Below are 20,000 nucleotides of genomic sequence, written 5' to 3'. Positions count from 1 at the left end.
CCCGCTTACGCGGAGCGCACGAGCACGGACGCTCACCCACGCTTGGCGCTTGCGTAAACAAAAAAAATCTAACTTTGAACCGCGCTCAGCTTGCCTGCAACGCCCCCAGCACGCGCTTGCGAAATAGCGCGGACACCCGTCGCTCATGCTTGGAGAGTTGGTGACATCACTGCTCTCTAAGCATGAGCTCGGTCAGCGGCACAAAAAGTGTTTTCAGCAGCAGACATGTAGTTCTTACTTAATCCACGGCCATTCAGCTGAGTATTTCAGCTCTAACAGTATCACTGACACCTGTGGGCTGAGTGATCCCTCCACTCATGAAGCCATTTATGTCACTTTGCGAAAGGGTTGGGACAAGACCTTATTAAAAGGGGAATTCCCATGTAGCCAGTCAAAAACAAAGTGTAGAAGCTGCATTTACTTTCCCCTTTTCATGCCGTACCTGCTCACGTGCCTCATTGTGAAGTCAGGTCGTGGTTGTGGAGAAAATGTTGATGTAAAAACATTTGCTCAGGGCCTGTTAAAAATGAAAACCCATATGTGTTCAGAAAAAAACTGCCTGAGCAGCTCTGACCCCTGCAACTCCGGATTCTGTGCTCTGTTCTGTTTCTCCAGTTGGGTATGAGCCGCAGAAGAGTGTTCACTAAGCGCATTAGGAATGGTGTATTTTGTGATGTCATACAACTTCACACCAAGGCTTTTGGCCCAAGCTTGCCAAGCTAATGAACGTATCCTCGATTATGAAACAACTGTTAAACGTAGCAGAGAAGGTGTTGTTGCAAATTGTACTTATTGCTTACCATATATTTAACTTATTTATTACAGTTTTAGTAAGCTATGCTGTGGGACTGTACATGGGGTGGGCAACTCCAGTCCTCAAAGGCCACCAACCGGTCAGGTTTCCAGGATATCCCTGCTTCTTCTTTCACTGAGCCACTGATTAAGCCACCTGTGATGACACAGGGATATCCTGCAAACCTGACCAATGGTGGCCATTGAGGATGGGAGTTGCACACCCCTGCACTATACTTACATGTCGCATTCATCTGGAGTGAAGTGTTACTCTTGCCGCAATTCAATTCCAATATAACCCCCAAATCATACACATTTGGGCTTCGGGCAGACTGCAAAGCTATTATTATGTTTATATATGTATATGGCGCATCACAATCCACACTCATTACAGGATTATGGAAAACTGTAACATCCCATATGATTTGCATAAAAATACAAAATACTGATTGTCAAACTGACCCAACATTTTAAGAAGCTTACAATGAAATCGCCGGTCTCTCCTGCATGAAATATCAGACAAATCTTGTCGTCGTCACGGATAGGATCCTATTAACAGTGTCTCTTGCATTGTCTTCCCAGAATTTCCCAGAAAAAGATCTTCTGCACTGCCAATCTAAAGATGTGATTGAAGCCCATTTCATGTCATCTGTGAAGGAAGCGGATGCTTTAAAGCACAAAAGTCAAGTCATCAACGAGATGCAGAAAAAAGACCACAAGCAACTGTGGATGGGTTTGCAGAACGGTACGTACCAAGCCCTGTGTAAGGGCTATCTGTAAAGATATCTGGGATGCTAATCTGGGTTTGGACTAAACACTTTAGCACTCGTAACTTTGATTTTTTTTTGTTAACACGGGTAAGAAATTAAACCTATAATTGTGTGGGCAGGATGCCTAACCACTAGGGTGCTCCCTGACTTTACTGACCAAAAACTCATGGTGTGGTGCGTAACAGTTGCATCCTATTGGAAAGGGAACATTTTAGATCCTGTGCCAAAATATTAGATTCATTTGGGTTGAGATACCTTTTATAGGACGGATATAAAAGTTCTTCAATGATGATTTAGAGTCCAGAACTTTCAGAATGTCCTTCTCTACCATGTGTACAGTGCAGGTACAGGGAAGGCTACTAGATATTTCAACTCCTAAAATATTGAAAGGTTAGGGAGAAGTGCCTCCCCTTTGAAGCTGAAAGTGAGGAAATCAGTCTTCAATATTGGTTCCGGAACTTTCTCTGTTGTTTCTCTGTTTCTCCAGAGGCTTTAACAATTTTCTTAATTTGCTTACTCTGCATTTATTTCTCTCCTTATTTAAACATGCATTTTATTCTCATGTGCATAGGTGATCGCATCTACACGCATTTTGATTATTACACGTCAGGTGGAGTAGGTGCCTTTGGAGAGGGGTCTAGAGCTTCATTCCTTGAAGTAATGCAATTTCCATTAGTTACATGTGTTCCTATCATGAGCAGCCTTCACTTTTATCAGTTCACCAGTAGGGGTTAATGTGTTTTATTCCACAATCTATTACATACAAATAAAAATACTCCCTCTGGTTTCCAGGGAATCATTCACTAAAAAGAGAAGACACCCTGTTTTTTTTTTTTTTTTTAAAGGGCATGATGCCTTTACATTGCCAACTTATTCATGTGTACGGGGCCAATTCTGACTATCTGTGATTTTTTTTTATCTCTATAATAAAAAAAAGATCACTGGACTTTATAGTCCTAGGTCCGTACTCCTTTTTAAAAATGAATCTTATCGTTTAAAACAGTACATTCAAAAAGCGCCTAGCCATCTAAAAATAATAAAAATGGCCAAGCTGCAGAGAAACCCACATTCACACTAGGCCCACCCGTTCTTTCACAAGTACTTGACAGCCATTTGCTTCTATGTTTGCCCGCCAGCTTCTGTGAGGAGCCGCACCTGTCAAAGTCTAAGGACCAATGCTACCAAGTTCCTGGTAGACCAAACTGGGGCAGTGTCTCTTACTTGAAGCCAGTTTCACTCACCAAACACACTTTGCACAACTGCGGGATGAGGGCTGCTAGAGCTCTGTCACAGGCTCTACTTTCAACCACAGCTGAGCTTGGCACATTCACGCCCCCTAATGATTTTCACTTTACAGATGCATTGACACATTGACTGGAGTGCTCTGATAGCTCCCCTGCATCTATCCCGCCGTTTGCCTGGTGTGTCTCTGTGTCTCTGTGTCTGTGTGTGTGCGTGTGTGTGTGTGTGTGTGCGTGCGTGCGTGCGCGTGCGTGCGCGTGCGTGCGCGTGTGTGTGTGTGTGTGTGTGTGCGTGCGTGCGTGTGCGCGTGCACGCGCGCGTGTGATCTGATGAGACCCAAAAGGTTGAAACAGCTGTCTGTGGGTTGGTTTACAGGTTATGCATCTTAACCAAGGCTGTGCTGAAAAGCTGTGCAATGCAGCATGCATAAGCTTAAAGGGGTCCATGTCACAATGTATTTGAAGCAAAAAGGTGGCACTTTGTGCTCATTTGCATGCAATTTCCCAGAATCCTTTGCTGCAGTGGAAGCACTGTATGCAGGGCGATAACGGTGACATGCAAATGAGTACACAGTAATATTTCCATTTGCCATCTATACACACACACACACACACACACACACACACACACACACACACACACACACACACACACACACACACACACTTTGTTTGTAAAGTATTTTACTAGAAAAAAAATGCATTGAGTTACTGTTCATTTTCAAGTATGTGACATGAGAAGACTTATTTCATTATTAGTATTTATTATTGTTATTTTCAAATCCCGTCTACAAATAGCTGAACTACATCCCAAATCTTCCCTAGTCCTAATTCGGAAAGTTAATCACATTTTTTTTTATCTGCCTTTCCTAGGTTTTTGGCATGAACAATTCAACATTATTGCCTGTGCTATAAGAGTAGTTAGGCGCCTTGTATTTACACATTGAAGAGATTCTGATTAAGAGAAAAACACACATTCTTTTAGAGTGGTCTCTGAACTTGGTGTGTCAGCTGAGTTTAGAGATGCAGGCACTGTCTTTAAAGTGGGAGACGTTAATTTCCACTGACATTCATGTAACTCAAGTATTAAAATATTAGATGGTAAGCTCTTCTGGGTAGGGGCTCAATGTTCCTGTAGATATGGCTCCAGTATGTGATAGGGCTTCATGAACTGTCAGCACTTTACGACAAAGCAGTATTACTGTCATTGTTTTCCTGGTAGCCTCTGGCTACATCCCTCCAGTTCCTGGCTCTGCTGTACAGGAAGCATGAGGGGAAGGGGAGGTCGGAGGAGAAATGGTGGGCTCACAACTCCCCTCCATGTGGGCTGATGTGTCGGCACTTTTGTAGGACACATGGTAACAAGTGCTTACCCGAGAGACATCCTGACTGCGAGGAGAAGCTGGCACACATCGCAAGAGCTGACCATTCTCAACGACTTCTTTAGTCTCACTAGGTTGGACAGAAAAAGTATTTCCCCCACCCCCCGCCTGTTTTTTTATTTGTATTTTTCTTAATACATATTTTCATTTGTGAGCAAGTACTTCAGAAAAAAAATTGAGAATACTAGAGATAGTTATAGGCAAAGATCTAAAAATCCCTGGCGCCTATATTCCCCCCCCCCCCCCGGCGCCAGGGGTATGCACTGATAACCGGCCTGTTGATCACTGCTGCGACCGGCAACAGCGCTCCCCAGCGACATCAAAACTCTATCTAGCACGGTGTGACCGGCAGTGGCGGTGATTGACAGGTCGTCACCGCCGATCAGTGAGGGGACCAGGAGGCAGAACGCTCTCGATGGCTGGGGCGGAGCGGGTTGAAGGGTTGGGGGTATGTGTGGGGGGTTAGTCTGTGTGTGTCAGTGTGTCACAGAGCCGCAGACCAGTGTGGAGCGGCAGGTGGTAGCCGTAATGCCCCTCCTCGCACGCGTCTAAAAAACACTGGCTGTAATGTATTATATTTTTTTGTCCACCCCTGTTAACCGTATCCGGAGCTGGTTATCCTTACCCTGTTTTGACATGTTTATCTGGACCTTCATGACATCGGGGCTTGCATACCCCAATCCGACACTGTCCCGGACAATCTGGGACATTTGGTAGCCACTTTCTCAATAAGAAGAGAAAAAAGTAGTCGGGAAACACATGACTTTATATAATCCAGGTAAATATTGATATTGACCTGTTTGTCAGTTCTTGGTGGATCAGCTGTGGTCCTTTAACACATCCTTACCTGATGAGCATAAACCTGCAAACAATTCATTCTTGCTTAAATATTGATGACTTAGCTGCAGTTTGAAGAACATTTATAATATGCTAGCTGATCATACTATTATTTAGGCATATTTGTACATAATGTGAAGGTCACCACTTCATTAAATCGACTGTAAATTCTAGCACTGAAGTGGCAAAGCTGTTCTGTATGAACTCATACCTTTGCCTTTGAAGGCGGTGAGGCTCTCTGCTATGTTAGAGTAATTCCTCATAATTGCCTTATTTCCATTGCAGTGTCATTAACACCCTCATTTGCAGTATGCGCTGAGAACCAACAAGGCAGTCGGGGAGATCTTTATAGTAGTGAAGAAAGGCAGCTGCCGTCTTTGGGAAAATATAGGGTTGTGTTGACACTGTCGCAGGTATAGTGTGTGTCACCTTTTACCTCCTATGACCTTTAACACATCCTAGCTGACTTACTGAAATCAGAAAGTATTTGCAGCAGGCCAACCACTGAGTTCCGAGAAACACAGCACTGCAGCATGGTGAAAGCACGTGGGTTCAGGATCATATTTGGCTACTTCCATCTGCTGTTGTACAATGACTCAGATGAGTAATGACCTCCATCTTTCTGTTGCAGTATGACAGATAGCATGATCCCAGGTGCGTAAGAAAAAGAGACGAAAAGATAATGTAAAAAGCTTAGTCATATTAATGGTTTTCAAGCCGTCTGCTGTCAGAGACGCCAGCAATGGGTTTACACGTTTTATTTCATTGAATTAGGTAAAGCAGCATGTTTTGGTGATGAGGTGAAAATAAACGGTAGTATATAATGGTACTACATAACTCTATAGGGTTATAGTGTTTACTATGTCTACTTCTCTTTATTAGAAAATGTAATTGACTTCAGTGCCCTTATGACGTACAGCATACACAATGAAGGGTGACACACTGGGTGCCCTTATGACATACAGCATACACTGGGTGAAGGGTGACACACTGGGTGCCCTTATGACATACAGCATACATGACGAAGGGTGACACACTGGGTGCCCTTATGACGTACAGCATACACGATGAAGGGTGACACACTGGGTGCCCTTATGACATACAGCATACATGATGAAGGGTGACACACTGGGTGCCCTTATGACATACAGCATACATGATGAAGGGTGACACACTGGGTGCCCTTATGACGTACAGCATACACGATGAAGGGTGACACACTGGGTGCCCTTATGACGTACAGCATACACGATGAAGGGTGACACACTGGGTGCCCTTATGACGTACAGCATACATGATGAAGGGTGACACACTGGGTGCCCTTATGACGTACAGCATACACGATGAAGGGTGACACACTGGGTGCCCTTATGACGTACAGCATACACGATGAAGGGTGACACAATGGGTGCCCTTATGACGTACAGCATACACGATGAAGGGTGACACACTGGGTGCCCTTATGACGTACAGCATACACGATGAAGGGTGACACACTGGGTGCCCTTATGACGTACAGCATACACGATGAAGGGTGACACACTGGGTGCCCTTATGACGTACAGCATACATGATGAAGGGTGACACTCTGGGTGCCCTTATGACGTACAGCATACACAATGAAGGGTGACACACTGGGTGCCCTTATGACGTACAGCATACACGATGAAGGGTGACACACTGGGTGCCCTTATGTCGTACAGCATACACAATGAAGGGTGACACACTGGGTGCCCTTATGACATACAGCATACACGATGAAGGGTGACACACTGGGTGCCCTTATGACGTACAGCATACACGATGAAGGGTGACACACTGGGTGCCCTTATGACGTACAGCATACACGATGAAGGGTGACACACTGGGTGCCCTTATGACATACAGCATACATGATGAAGGGTGACACACTGGGTGCCCTTATGACATACAGCATACATGATGAAGGGTGACACACTGGGTGCCCTTATGACGTACAGCATACACGATGAAGGGTGACACACTGGGTGCCCTTATGACGTAGAGCATACACGATGAAGGGTGACACACTGGGTGCCCTTATGACGTACAGCATACACGATGAAGGGTGACACACTGGGTGCCCTTATGACGTACAGCATACACGATGAAGGGTGACACACTGGGTGCCCTTATGACGTACAGCATACACGATGAAGGGTGACACACTGGGTGCCCTTATGACGTACAGCATACACGATGAAGGGTGATACACTGGGTACCCTTATAGCATACACAATGAAGGGTGACACACTGGGTGCCCCTATGACATACAGCATACATGATGAAGGGTGACACACTGGGTGCTCTTATGACGTATGCTGTAAATGATGGGGGTTTGGCTTGTTTTCTAGATGGCGTTCCATATCGGAGCGCTGACATAAAAATAAACTGAAGTGAGAGAACAGCGGATGCACTGAGCGATCACGAGCCATAAGGAGAGCAGAGATGGGATTGCTAGTGCCGGAGGGTTTATGCCATGGTGGTGGCAGGACCGTCTGGCACTAACGGTGTTAAAGCAGTAAACGGCTCCCGGAATCTTTTCATTTTTTTATTTCTACATTGTGATCTTGGGTTGCCCCGCGTAGATAAACCAACGGAAATAAGCTTTTATTTTGCTGGTAAAAAAAATTAAGTAACACGCACATTCCCAGCTAGTTAATCAATTTCTGACTGGTAACAGTTGTATGGAGGTAGGTGGCCCCTCCCCCCAGAGTTCACGCCTCCTCACCTTTTTAACTTGGGAGGTCTTTTCACTTTGCTGCAAGAACAGGACCTACTATGGTTCTTTCCCCTCATACAGAGGTAAAGGGAAGGGCTCACAGTGTAGTGTAGGACCTGCATTAATTTTGGTTATACCTTGACGTTTGGTATGCAGGCTTATGATGCTTTGGCCAAAGGGTTTAACTAAATAACCAAGTAAATATTATTATTATTGAAGTATTTAAACTTTATACTTATTACTTTATATGTTTTGTCAATTGGATGTAGCATTGGGCTCCCTGTCTTTTGTAAAAAAAAATGAAGTAGATATTTCTAATGGCATATAACTTTGTGGCTCCCTGTTGGCCATCGGGTCTATGCTTACCCTGGTGGTAGGACAGAGACACTCCTTCTTCAGTTGAGGTAGGCAATGAATAAATAACCCCTCGGGGGATTATTAATTTGAAAGGTTATATTCTGTGTGAGCAAAGAAAGGCACTGCAGGTTTCCTCGGCACTATAGAAGTTAAAACATTTCTATCTTTGCCGTAGAATACTGATGCATACTTTAGGATGTTGCATAACAGGGGTGTGCAAACTGTGGGGTCACGAGATTTTTCAGGGAGGGGGTTGGCGGCGCTGGCAGTTGCAGAGGCCCCGCTCTCTTCCCCAAGGCATTAAAATGAAATGCCGGGGGATCACATGAGGCCTCTGGAACCTCGACTTACCTTGCTTCAGCCGGCGTCTGGAAGCGTCTCCATGGCAACGCGGGGTCATGTGATGTCACGTGACCCCACGCGTCTTTTGATGCCGCACTCAGGGAGGGGGGCGTGAGTACCGGGTGACGAGAAAGGGGGCGCAGGAGCAAAAGTTTGCGCTTCCCTGGCGTAGATGAGCCTTGTGGATTATAGTCAATTCAAGATTGAGGTCTCCTTAGGATCTGGGAAGGATACCGATCGCATGATAGTACGGGATAATATTCAGGAATACCCAATGGATAACAAAATTATTAGTAACAGTCAGCATGGATTTATGGAGGATAGGTAATACCAAACAAACCTTATTAGTTTCTTTGAGGAGATAAGTAGGAATTTAGACCAGGGTAATGCAGTTGATGTGGTCGACTTAGATTTTGCAAAGGCTTTTGATACAGTTCCACACGAGGTTAGTGTACAAAAGAAATGAAATCCCATTGAAAACTGATTGAAGGATAGACGAGAGAGAGTTGTCATAAATTGAACCTTTTCAGATTGGGATAAAGTTGTGAGGATTGGTACTAGGACCCCTTGCTTTTTAACTTGTTTTTAATGACCTTGAGGTTGGCATAGAGAGCAAAGTCTCCATCTTTGCTGATGACACTAAATTGTGTGAGGTAGTAAAATCAGAGCAGGATGTAATTTCCTTCCAGAAGGACTTGGATAGACTGGAAACTTGGATAGGTAAATGGCAGATGAGGTTTGTGCCCTTGTCTATTAATTACATCAGATGAGGTTTAATACAGGTAATTGTAGGATTATGCATTTGGGAAACAAGCATAAACAAGCACCTTACAAATTAAATTGGTCAAAATTAGGAGAATCCTTGGTGGAGAAGAATTTATGAGTGCTTGTAGACAACAGGCTTAGCAATAGTGCCCAAAGTCTTGCATTAGCTGAAAAGGCAAACAAGATCTTATCTTGCATTAAACGGAAGGAAAATAATCATAATTATGCCACTGTATAAAGCATTAGTATGACCACATCTTGTGTACCGTTTTGGACACCACTCAATAGAAAGACATTATGGAACTAGAAAAAGTGCAGAGAAGAGCCATCAAATGAATAAACGGGATGGAAAATCTGGCCGATGAGAACAGACTAGCGAATTTAGAGTTGTTTACATTAGAAAAGAGGCATCTAAGATGGAATATGATAACTATATACAAATTTATTGAGGCTCAATACAAGGAGCTTTCAAAAGAACTATTCATCCCAAGGGCAGAACACAAAGGACTCTGGGTCATCCCATAAGGTTGGAGGAAAGGAGATTTCACCAGCAACAAAGGAAAGGCTTATTTACAGTAAGGGAAGTTAGAATGTGGAATTCATTTGCAATTGAGACTGTGATGGCAGATACAATAGATATCTTCAAAAATGGTTGGACATCTTTTTAGAAAGGAAAGTTATACACTGATATACCAAATAAGTAAACACAGGAAGGATGTTGAGCAAGGGATTCATCCGATTGCCAATTCTTGGAGTCAGGAAGGAATTTATTTTTCCCCTTTATGAGATATGATTACGTGATATTTCACAGGAGTTTTTTGTTTGCCTTCCCCTGGATCAAAATACTGAAAATACAAATATAGGAATATCTGTCGCCTACATTTAGCATAGGTTGAACTTGATGGACATACTGTATATCTTTTTTCAACCTTATCTACTATGTAACTACCGGTATATAACTATGATGAACAGATCTATAGATTTATTTGCTGAAGAATTGCCCTATACCAACTTAGTTGTGCTGGAGATTTATTTATTTATAAAATGTTTTACCAGGAAGTAATACATTGAGTTACCTCTCGTTTTCAAGCATGTCCTGGGCACAGAGTTAAGATGACAATACATGGTTACAAATACATAGTTGCATAAGTGAACAAGGTATACATTATACAAGACATTGCATGCACAGTTAGAGATAATATATATTATAGGTGTATGGTGTCTGTCTTGTCATATCTGGGGTGGAAGATAATCAACTTTCTACCCTAGCAACGAAGAGCACAACACATTCTTGAAACCATATTTAAATACTTACGAAACATCTTTTGAAAACTTTCAAAAGCTAATTTAGATCTTTCAGCTATTTGTAAAAGAGAAATAAGAAAAGCTAGTGAAACCAAGAACCACTCTATGAAGACATGCTGTACTTTTTGAGCATTTTTTTGTGTTTTTTAAGGTTAATTTTCGCTGTAACGATTTCTAACGTCCCAGTGAAACAGCATTGATGACCACAAAAAAAGAAAAGAAAGTACCATTTGCGATTAGGGTCTCACGCACTTGCATCTGCAGCTTTGTTTTTCTACGAAACCTCAGGGCAGTTTAATTCAGAGCTGAAACAGAGAGAAAACATTTACATTTTTTAAGTGACAGTTCCACTGTTTGTCTACCATTTAGAGTTTGTTTCTCGTTAAAAGAACAATAATACATGCTTTCCTATCCAGTTCCATTTCAAAGCAACACATTTTTTATTTGTATTATTATGTTTGCTTAATTTGGAAAGCAACATCTCTTACTTGCCTCATGGGGGGGGGGTGTATTATGTAGTTCACAAATCTCTGATGAAGGACAGTTTAAACATTTTTGGACTATATCTATGTGCAATTAAAATTGTACTGATCCTTTTAGCAAAGACAGTGGAAAGTTGACTGTAGCATAGAGCAAGGCTATGATTGGAATAGCTTCTAGCTTCTTCGCCGGTTTTCCAAGGTTGCAGAATAGCAATTGTTGTTGATGATGCATGTGCGAGACAGAATGTTCTTACGTAGAACTGGTAACGTTCTGATAGGTGATTACATGCTATATACAAAGATTATTGTGGAATATAAAAGTGTGTGGTGCTCAGGAGTTGCGCATTAACACACATTGGATGACGCAGCACCCCAATAAAAGTCTATGGTGAAATAATGGAAAATGTGGTCCAGGAGTGGAAGGGAATGTGGTATGATCTTATGTAGGAAAAGAGGTTATGTTTTTTTTGGCTTTATAGATACAACTGCTTTTTGCTAACTGGTAGCAAGAATGTGTGTGCGTCTCTAAGACGCCGTCATAGTGTTTGCTTCGTATCTTCAATAAAACAAATACTTCTGTTGTGCAAGAGAAAGGCGTTTGTGCGTATTACGCTAGGAAGAGATGATTTGTTATCTTATTTCATAAATACAAATCTCACTGGCCAAGGTGTAAAGTGTGGGGGTGCTCAGAAGCTATTATCATAATATGTGTATTTCAATTATCAACAGTACAGGATAAGTGATGACTGGATATTGAGAGTTAGGTGAAACGTTGTTCTTTTGTGTAATAGGGCACACTGTAGATCCATTATATCTGCCTAGGCCTATGTACTGTGGACTTTTTTGCCTGTCAAATAAAATATAGGACCGTTTTCATTACAGACTGTGTGTGTGTGTGTGTGTGTGTGTGTGTGTGTGTGTGTGTGTGTGTGTGTGTGTGTGTGTGTGTGTGTGTGTGTGTGTGTGTGTGTGTGTGTGTGTGTGTGTTAGAAAAAGAGATGACCCCGCATCCATGGGACAAATTAAGGCAACTCTATAACCGACAAGAAAATTTAGATGTAGTCATCTGTCGGTGGTGCTATAAGGGCATAAATTATTGCAAAAGAAAAGGAAAAGAGCCCCAATGAAAGCACTCTAGTATGCCTGACAATACAAAACCACAATGTTTATTGAAAAAGTTACAGAACATAAAATAAAAATTAAAGCACAGAAAGTTTAAAACAAGGCATGGATCCCCTGAGAAGTGCAAACTTGATTGACCCTCAAATCAGGGAGTTACCCTGAAAGACAATACAGAAGTCTAAATAGACATATGCATGCTGAAGAGTACCTGACAGGGTGTAAATAATGAAGCTACTAACAGACACAGAACGGTGGCTAGATAAAGTGACTGATGAACTGAATAACAGAATACAACAGTCTCCCTAAATCTGGGGACAAATGTAAAACATTACAATAACAGCAGACTAACTGTGAAAAAACACATAAATAGTCAGAAAAAGCACACCTAGGTCTGTAGCAGCAAATAAGTGATACTTCACCTCATGTCAGGTACTCAGCACAGTCTGTGGAGGAGTCAAGGAGCAAAGCTCACAGCACATGAGTATGTCCTAGAGAGAGGACAAAACAGGGGATCCTGCCAACTGGACCTGCTCCTACGCGTTTCGGCCTTAGCCTTCTACTGGGAGTGGTACAGTGGGCAGTGTGACATGCACCTTAAAAAGGGATGTAATTGGGCTAGTGATTGTGGGCACCTGTAGTGTGTAATAGGTGGCACATGTAGTAGGGAGTATACTAGTTCATTAGCATACTGTGTCATGGAGGCATCATGGGCCGAGGGCCAATGATAGGGATATATTTCCTAAACTCCTACCCATAAGAGGGCAGTTCTGGCAATTTAGTGTCACAAACGGGGTACTGCGCATGCGCATGACGTCATGGGCGTGCGACTAGGCCGGAGCTGTCGCCTGTAACGCGTCATTTAGGGGCTGGCCTAAAGAGGAAGCATAGGAAACTGTTCCTGTCTGGATCTAGGGCACTGAGGGCAGAAACGTGCATCACGGATGCAAATGCGCATGTCCGTGATGTCATACGTCAGCGTCCCCGGCGCCCTGCGCTCAGTCATCAAGGAAATGGCAAATATTTCTGTTGTGTGTAGCCTCTAAGCTCCTAACTGCGCATGCTTGCCCTTAGATGCCAGTAATAGCGCGATCTATATGGTTTAACTCATATCCAAACGTGACATGCGCAAGTGCTATGTATACACCCCACTGATCAACAGGAAAATAAACTTGTCTTAAAGGGGCATTGCCAATTGTAAATAGAAAACATGAATAGGCTTCTCATCAGTCATATATGATCACAGAGCAAGACAATTAAGTTATCAATCACATATGATTAGTGTTTCAGTTGTTAACATAGCAGTTATTACTAATAGTACTCCTTACACAAAAAATGCATAAACATACATTTAAACAGAGACTGGATAACCAGCTGTCAAATCCCCATTACGAGGGTATTTGTGCTATAGAAGATTTTTTCCTCAGGAATTGCATGATTTAAGCATCCTATATGAATAAACCATGGAGTAAGCAGAGTAGTATTACAATTTTTCCAATGAGATCTATATATATCTCTGTCTCAGATCATACTGAGATACGCTTGTGTCTGCCCAGTCACTTCTCATAAGAATCCTCATAAGAGATCATAGTTCATACCTGTGACAATAAAGATGGTGGTATGAAAATGTACATAACAAAAGGTGTATGATTGTAATCTTGAGATGTTTATAACTTCTCACAAGAAAATATATTTTTTCTGTCCTCCGAGGACCGAGAGGACCGCGTTGGTGGCACATGATAGCCAATCTCATAAATGCTTTATTTTTGCAGTACTCTTGTGAGTGGGCATTTATTTGATTTTATGTTCCTCAAATTATATTTTATTACGTTAATGCACTAGGTGTGCGCCTATTTTTTTCTTCTTTATATATATATATATATATATATATATATATATATATATATATATATAGTGGTTGACAAATCACCAAAAAATCTACTCGCCACACAAAATTCTACTCGCCACCTAGTACCAAACGTGTGCTGCTTGGGCCAATATTTACTCGCCCGGGGGTTAAATCCACTCGCCCGGGGCGAGCAAATGTATAGGTTTGTCGAACACTGTATATGTGTGTGTATATATATATATATATATATATATATATATATATATACACAAATATAGCTGTATGCTCATCTGCATGTCTTAGGCAGGTCTGCAACCCCGCCTTTCCCCATTATCACCCAGCATACAGCACTTCCACTGCAGCAAGGGATTCTGGGAAATGACATGCAAATCAGCACACAGTGTCACTTTTTGCCTCAATAACCATTTTTAACATGGTTCCCTATAGGCTTAAGCTTGCTGCATGGTCACAGCTTTGAGCACAGCCACGGTTAAGGTGGATACCCAGAAAACCACCCACAGACAGCTGTTTCGACCTTGATGGGTCTCATCAGTGTGGGGTTGATTTTACTGGGAAAGCAAGACATGCAGATGAGCATACAGCTATATTTGCATATTTGCTTTCCTGTGGAGGGTTTTTGTCACTCTTTTTACTCACCATAACTTAACTCAGTATTATGGTTTAGCCTATCCCATAGCCTCACTTGCTTTCCCAGTAAAATCAACCCCACACTGATGAAACCCATCAAGGTCGAAACAGCTGTCTGTGGGGGTTTTTCTGGGTATGCACCTTAACCCTGGCTGTGCTCAAAGCTGTGACCATGCAGCAAGCTTAAGCCTATAGGGAACCATGTTAAAAATGGTTATTGAGGCAAAAAGTGACACTGTGTGCTCATTTGCATGTCATTTCCCAGAATCCCTTGCTGCAGTGGAAGTGCTGTATGCTGGGTGATAATGGGGAAAGGCGGGGTTGCAGACCTGCCTAAGACATGCAGATGAGCATACAGCTATATTTGCATATTTGCTTTCCTGTGGAGGGGTTTTGTCACTCTTTTTACTCACCATAACTTAACTCAGTATTATATATATATATATATATATATATATATATATATATATATATAATCTATATCTATCTGATGTCTATCTGATGTGTATGATACAGACCACTGACACCTACAGATCATTCAAGACTGCTGCTGTCTCCTACTTTAATCGTATCTGTAACTACTAATTTGCTTAGTGCGTTGTAAGTTTAATAGAACCTAGGACGTACGAAAAAGATATACTGTATATATATATCTCAATAGTTGGCATAGCACTCACCAATTTGATTATCTTTGCTGCTGGTGCCTGTATGAAGACAATGGCAGGTAACCTTTCCTTGCCATGAACGCTGTCGCAATGTAGAAGATTTCTTCTCCGCACCCAGACTTGTTAATCAGGAATCAATTTAAGAATTCATAATTTATTTTAGCAGACCGTGACAAGCTTGTACATGACGAAGGGGACCACCCCAAATCATTGTGCAAGCTTGTCACTGTGTGCTAAAATAAATGATGAATTCTTAAATGTATTCCTGATTAACAAGTCTGTGTGCGAAGAAGAAATCTTTTATAGAAAGATAGATAGATAACAAAAAAAGACAGCACGGCTTCCATAGCGTAAACCGGTACAATATTTTAATAAACACGAGATAAAATTAGGCCACTCGCAAAAGTAGATAGAACATGCGCATAGGATCTGTACTAAGTACAAGGTTCATCTGTCATCTGAGTAGTCACTGGTGTTCCTCAGATGGAGAGCTGGAACCTCGTGGTAAGCGGTGTGTGCTGTGTATCCACCTCCGGATCTGGGTACACTTCAGACATGTGCGTCCACACAGTAGTCCCCCGGCACAATCGTGATACCTCTCCTGGTTCCACAGCTCCTGTCCGTATAGTGATGTTTGCTTCTCCGAGACTCCTTGGTGAACAGTCCTATTGCTTAACCCTATGCGTTTCTTCGCAACAGTATTGGCGACTTCATGAGGGGATAGAAGATCCCTTACATAGGCCAAACGTGTGTGTGTGTGTAAGCAGAACCACGATAAAGTCTCAAGGGGAGTGGTTTGTGCTGGAAAGGAAATTCGCCGTCACCTCTGTTGTAAACTGCTCCGTACTCACAGTGGTGGGGGGGACCTTCACACTGTTGGGACCACGTTACTTGTCCACTACGCCGATGGATTTCGGCTTCTCCGCGCCTCGGTTCTGTCTCTAAGTTGTCCCTTCTTACACCACGTCACCCTGAACACGTGAAGCAGGCAAACAGGCTCCACTCCGATATTCCAAACACCAATCTCCACTGCATAAGAAGCTCTCCCTCATTGGTCTCCTATGTGCCGCCCGCCTGCGCTGCAGCTGGAGCTCCAACTTAGCCCCAACATCACGTTGGGTATAACAGAGACCTCCCTCCGCTTTCCAGCGTCAGCACACCACCTATGCGTGGGGCGGCAGGTGCACCAACTCTACTCCAAAGTTCAAACAACCACCAATCTCCCAATGTTGGCTCGGTCCGGCTTACTGCTCACCTTCCCCTCGGCGCACCTTCCACCCTCAACACGACTCACCCTCCGCTGCTCCGCCATCACCTCCTGCCATGCGCGATGAGACATGCCTCCGGGCCCCTTGCCCACGGCGCTCCCTGGATTGCCCGCGCGGTGCGGGAGATGGCCGTGGGGGGGGGGGGGGGGGAACCGTCTGTTCGGATCGGCGGCCGTTCAACTCTTCCTCCCCCCACTCCTTCTGTCCACTGTGTGTATGACACTGTGTGTGTGTGCGTGTGTGACACTGTGTGCGTGTGTGACACTGTGTGCGTGTGTGACACTGTGTGCGTGTGTGACACTGTGTGCGTGTGTGACACTGTGTGCGTGTGTGACACTGTGTGCGTGTGTGACACTGTGTGCGTGTGTTACACTGTGTGCGCGTGTGACACTGTGTGCGCGTGTGACACTGCGCGTGTGACACTGTGTGCGCGTGTGACACTGTGTGCGCGTGTGACACTGTGTGCGCGTGTGACACTGTGTGTGTGACACTGTGTGTGTGACACTGTGTGTGTGTGACACTGTGTGTGTGTGACACTGTGTGACACACTGTGTGTGTGTGTGTGACACGCTGTGTGTGTGACACTGTGTGCGTGTGTGCCACTGTGTGCGTGTGTGCCACTGTGTGCGCGTGTGACACTGTGTGCGCGTGTGACACTGTGTGCACGTGTGACACTGTGTGCGTGTGTGACACTGTGTGTGTGTGTGCGTGTGTGACACTGTGCGTGTGTGACACTGTGTGTGCGTGTGTGACACTGTGTGTGTGACACTGTGTGTGTGTGTGTGTGTGACACTGTGTGTGTGTGACACTATGTGTGTGTGTGACACTGTGTGTGCGTGTGTGCCACTGTGTGCGTGTGTGCCACTGTGCGCGTGTGTGCCACTGTGCGCGTGTGTGCCACTGTGCGCGTGTGTGCCACTGTGCGCGTGTGTGACACTGTGCGCGTGTGACACTGTGCGCGTGTGTGACACTGTGCGCGCCTGTGACTGTGCGCGTCTTTGACATTGTGCGCGTCTGTGACATTGTGCGCGTCTGTGACACTGTGCGCGTCTGTGACACTGTGCGCGTCTGTGACACTGTGCGCGTGTGTGTGTGCCACTGTGTGCGTGTGTGCCACTGTGTGCGTGTGTGCCACTGTGTGCGTGTGTGCCACTGTGTGCGTGTGTGCCACTGTGTGCGTCTGTGCCACTGTGTGCGTCTGTGACACTGTGTGCGTCTGTGACACTGTGTGCGTCTGTGACAGTGTGTGTGTGTGTGACGACACTGTAGCTGCACATGGGGGGGGGGGAGGGAACCGAGAGAGGGGGGGAGCGGAGAAACAGACAGGGGGAGTGGAGAGAGAGGAGGGAGCGGGACATTTTACTCCTGGGCAACGCGGGGTCTCTCAGCTAGTGTGTGTGTGTGTGTGTGTGTGTGTGTGTGTGTGTGTGTGTGTGTGTGTGTGTGTGTGTGTGTGTGTGTGTGTGTGTATATATATATATATATATATATATATATATATATATATAAATATATAAAAGAAACTGAGACTTACCTTGGTGTGGTTAGCAGGCTTATCATTATTTGATCAAATGATGTAACCAAAAGTCTTCTTTGTCTTACAGATTTAGTTTTCACTGTGAATATTTATTTTCCCATTTATTGATAGCTCAATGGAGAAGCGCTGGGATTCACTGTCTGTTTTTCACAAATGTAAGGCCAATGTTTTCACTAGCTGCATGCTCCCTACACGGAGAAGCGCTCTGAATATATATAGATATATAGATATGCATATTTGCTTTCCTGTGGAGGGTTTTTGTCACTTTTTTTACTCACCATAACTTAACTCAGTATTATGGTATAGCCTATCCCATAGCCTCTTTGCATACCCAGTTAAAACCAACCCCACACTGATGAGACCCATTAAGGTCGAAACAGCTGTCTGTGGGTGGTTTTCTGGGTATGCACCTTAACCCTGGCTGTGCTCAAAGCTGTGACCATGCAGCAAGCTTAAGCCTATAGGGAACCATGTTAAAAATGGTTTTTGAGGCAAAAAGTGACACTGTGTGCTCATTTGCATGTAATTTCCCAAATCCCTTGCTGCAGTGGAAGTGCTGTATGCTGGGTGATAATGGGGAAAGGCGGGGTTGCAGACCTGCCTAAGACATGCAGATGAGCATACAGTTGTATTTGTATATATATATATATATATATATATATATATATATATATATATATATATATACCATAATACTGAGTTAAGTTATGGCGAGTAAAAAAAGTGACAAAAACCCTCCACAGGAAAGCAAATATGCAAATACAACTGTATGCTCATCTGCATGTCTTAGGCTCATCTGCATGTCTTTCCCCATCATCATGCTCATTTGCATGTCATTTCCCAGAATCCCTTGCTGCAGTGGAAGTGCTGTATGCTGGGTGATGATGGGGAAAGGTGGGGTTGCAGACCTGCCTAAGACATGCAGATGAGCATACAGTTGTATTTGCATATATATATATATATATATATATATATATATATATATATATATATATATATATCTTATACTATATTTGTGAAAGCACTGTATGCCTGTCTGCATGGCCTCTGTCCCTAGGGGAAATCTCATTGGTCCCTTGGCCCGCCCGCCCCCGCACACCTCTCATTGGCCTGTGGCGGAGTGACGGGCCAAAGGACACACAACACACACACACCTCTCTGTCCTCTCCCCCCCCCATCACACTCACCTCCCCCCCTCCCCGGTACTCCACTCACCTCCCCGCCTCCACTCTCCGCTCCACTCGCCTCCCTCCCGCTCCACTCACCTCCCTCCAGCTCACCTCCCTCCCACTCCACTCGCCTCCCTCCCGCTCCACTCACCTCCCTCCCGCTCCACTCACCTCCCTCCCGCTCCACTCACCTCCCTCCCGCTCCACTCACCTCCCTCCCGCTCCACTCACCTCCCTCCCGCTCCACTCACCTCTCTCCTGCTCCACTCCCTCCCACTCCACTCACCTCCCTCCACCTCCCTCCCGCTCCACTCACCTCCCTCCCGCTCCACTCACCTCCCTCCCGCTCCACTCACCTCCCTCCCGCTCCACTCACCTCCCTCCCGCTCCACTCACCTCCCTCCCGCTCCACTCCCTCCTGCTCCACTCACGTCCCTCCACCCACCTCCCTCCCGCTCCACTCACCTCCCTCCCGCTCCACTCACCTCCCGCTCCACTCCCTCCCACTCCACTCACCTCCCTCCTGCTCCACTCCCTCCCGCTCCACTCACCTCCCTCCACCTCCCTCCCACTCCACTCACCTCCCTCCCGCTCCACTCACCTCCCTCCCGCTCCACTCACCTCCCTCCTGCTCCACTCACCTCCCTCCCGCTCCACTCCCTCCCGCTCCACTCACCTCCCTCCCGCTCCACTCCCTCCCGCTCCACTCACCTCCCTCCCGCTCCACTCACC

At 44.7% G+C, this 20,000-nt stretch overlaps 1 protein-coding gene across 3 annotated transcripts in view; it reads left to right on the top strand.

Moving 5' to 3' along the window:
- The window catches only part of ATG5 (autophagy related 5), a 160,314-nt gene that overhangs the window by 32,111 nt on the left and 108,203 nt on the right, over positions 1-20,000 (top strand). For all 3 annotated transcript variants that reach the window (XR_012801112.1, XM_075597545.1, XM_075597546.1), the window contains exon 5: positions 1,375-1,537. Coding sequence is in view for 2 of the 3 variants with exons in the window: in XM_075597545.1 (XP_075453660.1) it covers positions 1,375-1,537 (163 nt within the window). In the remaining variant the exon portion in view is untranslated. The remainder of the gene's footprint in view (positions 1-1,374; positions 1,538-20,000) is intronic.

Source organism: Ascaphus truei, chromosome 4 (assembly GCF_040206685.1).
Source record: "Ascaphus truei isolate aAscTru1 chromosome 4, aAscTru1.hap1, whole genome shotgun sequence".
In the NCBI taxonomy this organism is placed as follows: Eukaryota; Metazoa; Chordata; class Amphibia; order Anura; family Ascaphidae; genus Ascaphus; species Ascaphus truei.
Note: the sequence above shows the minus strand (reverse complement) of the source record. Positions and strands in the feature narration are given on the sequence as shown.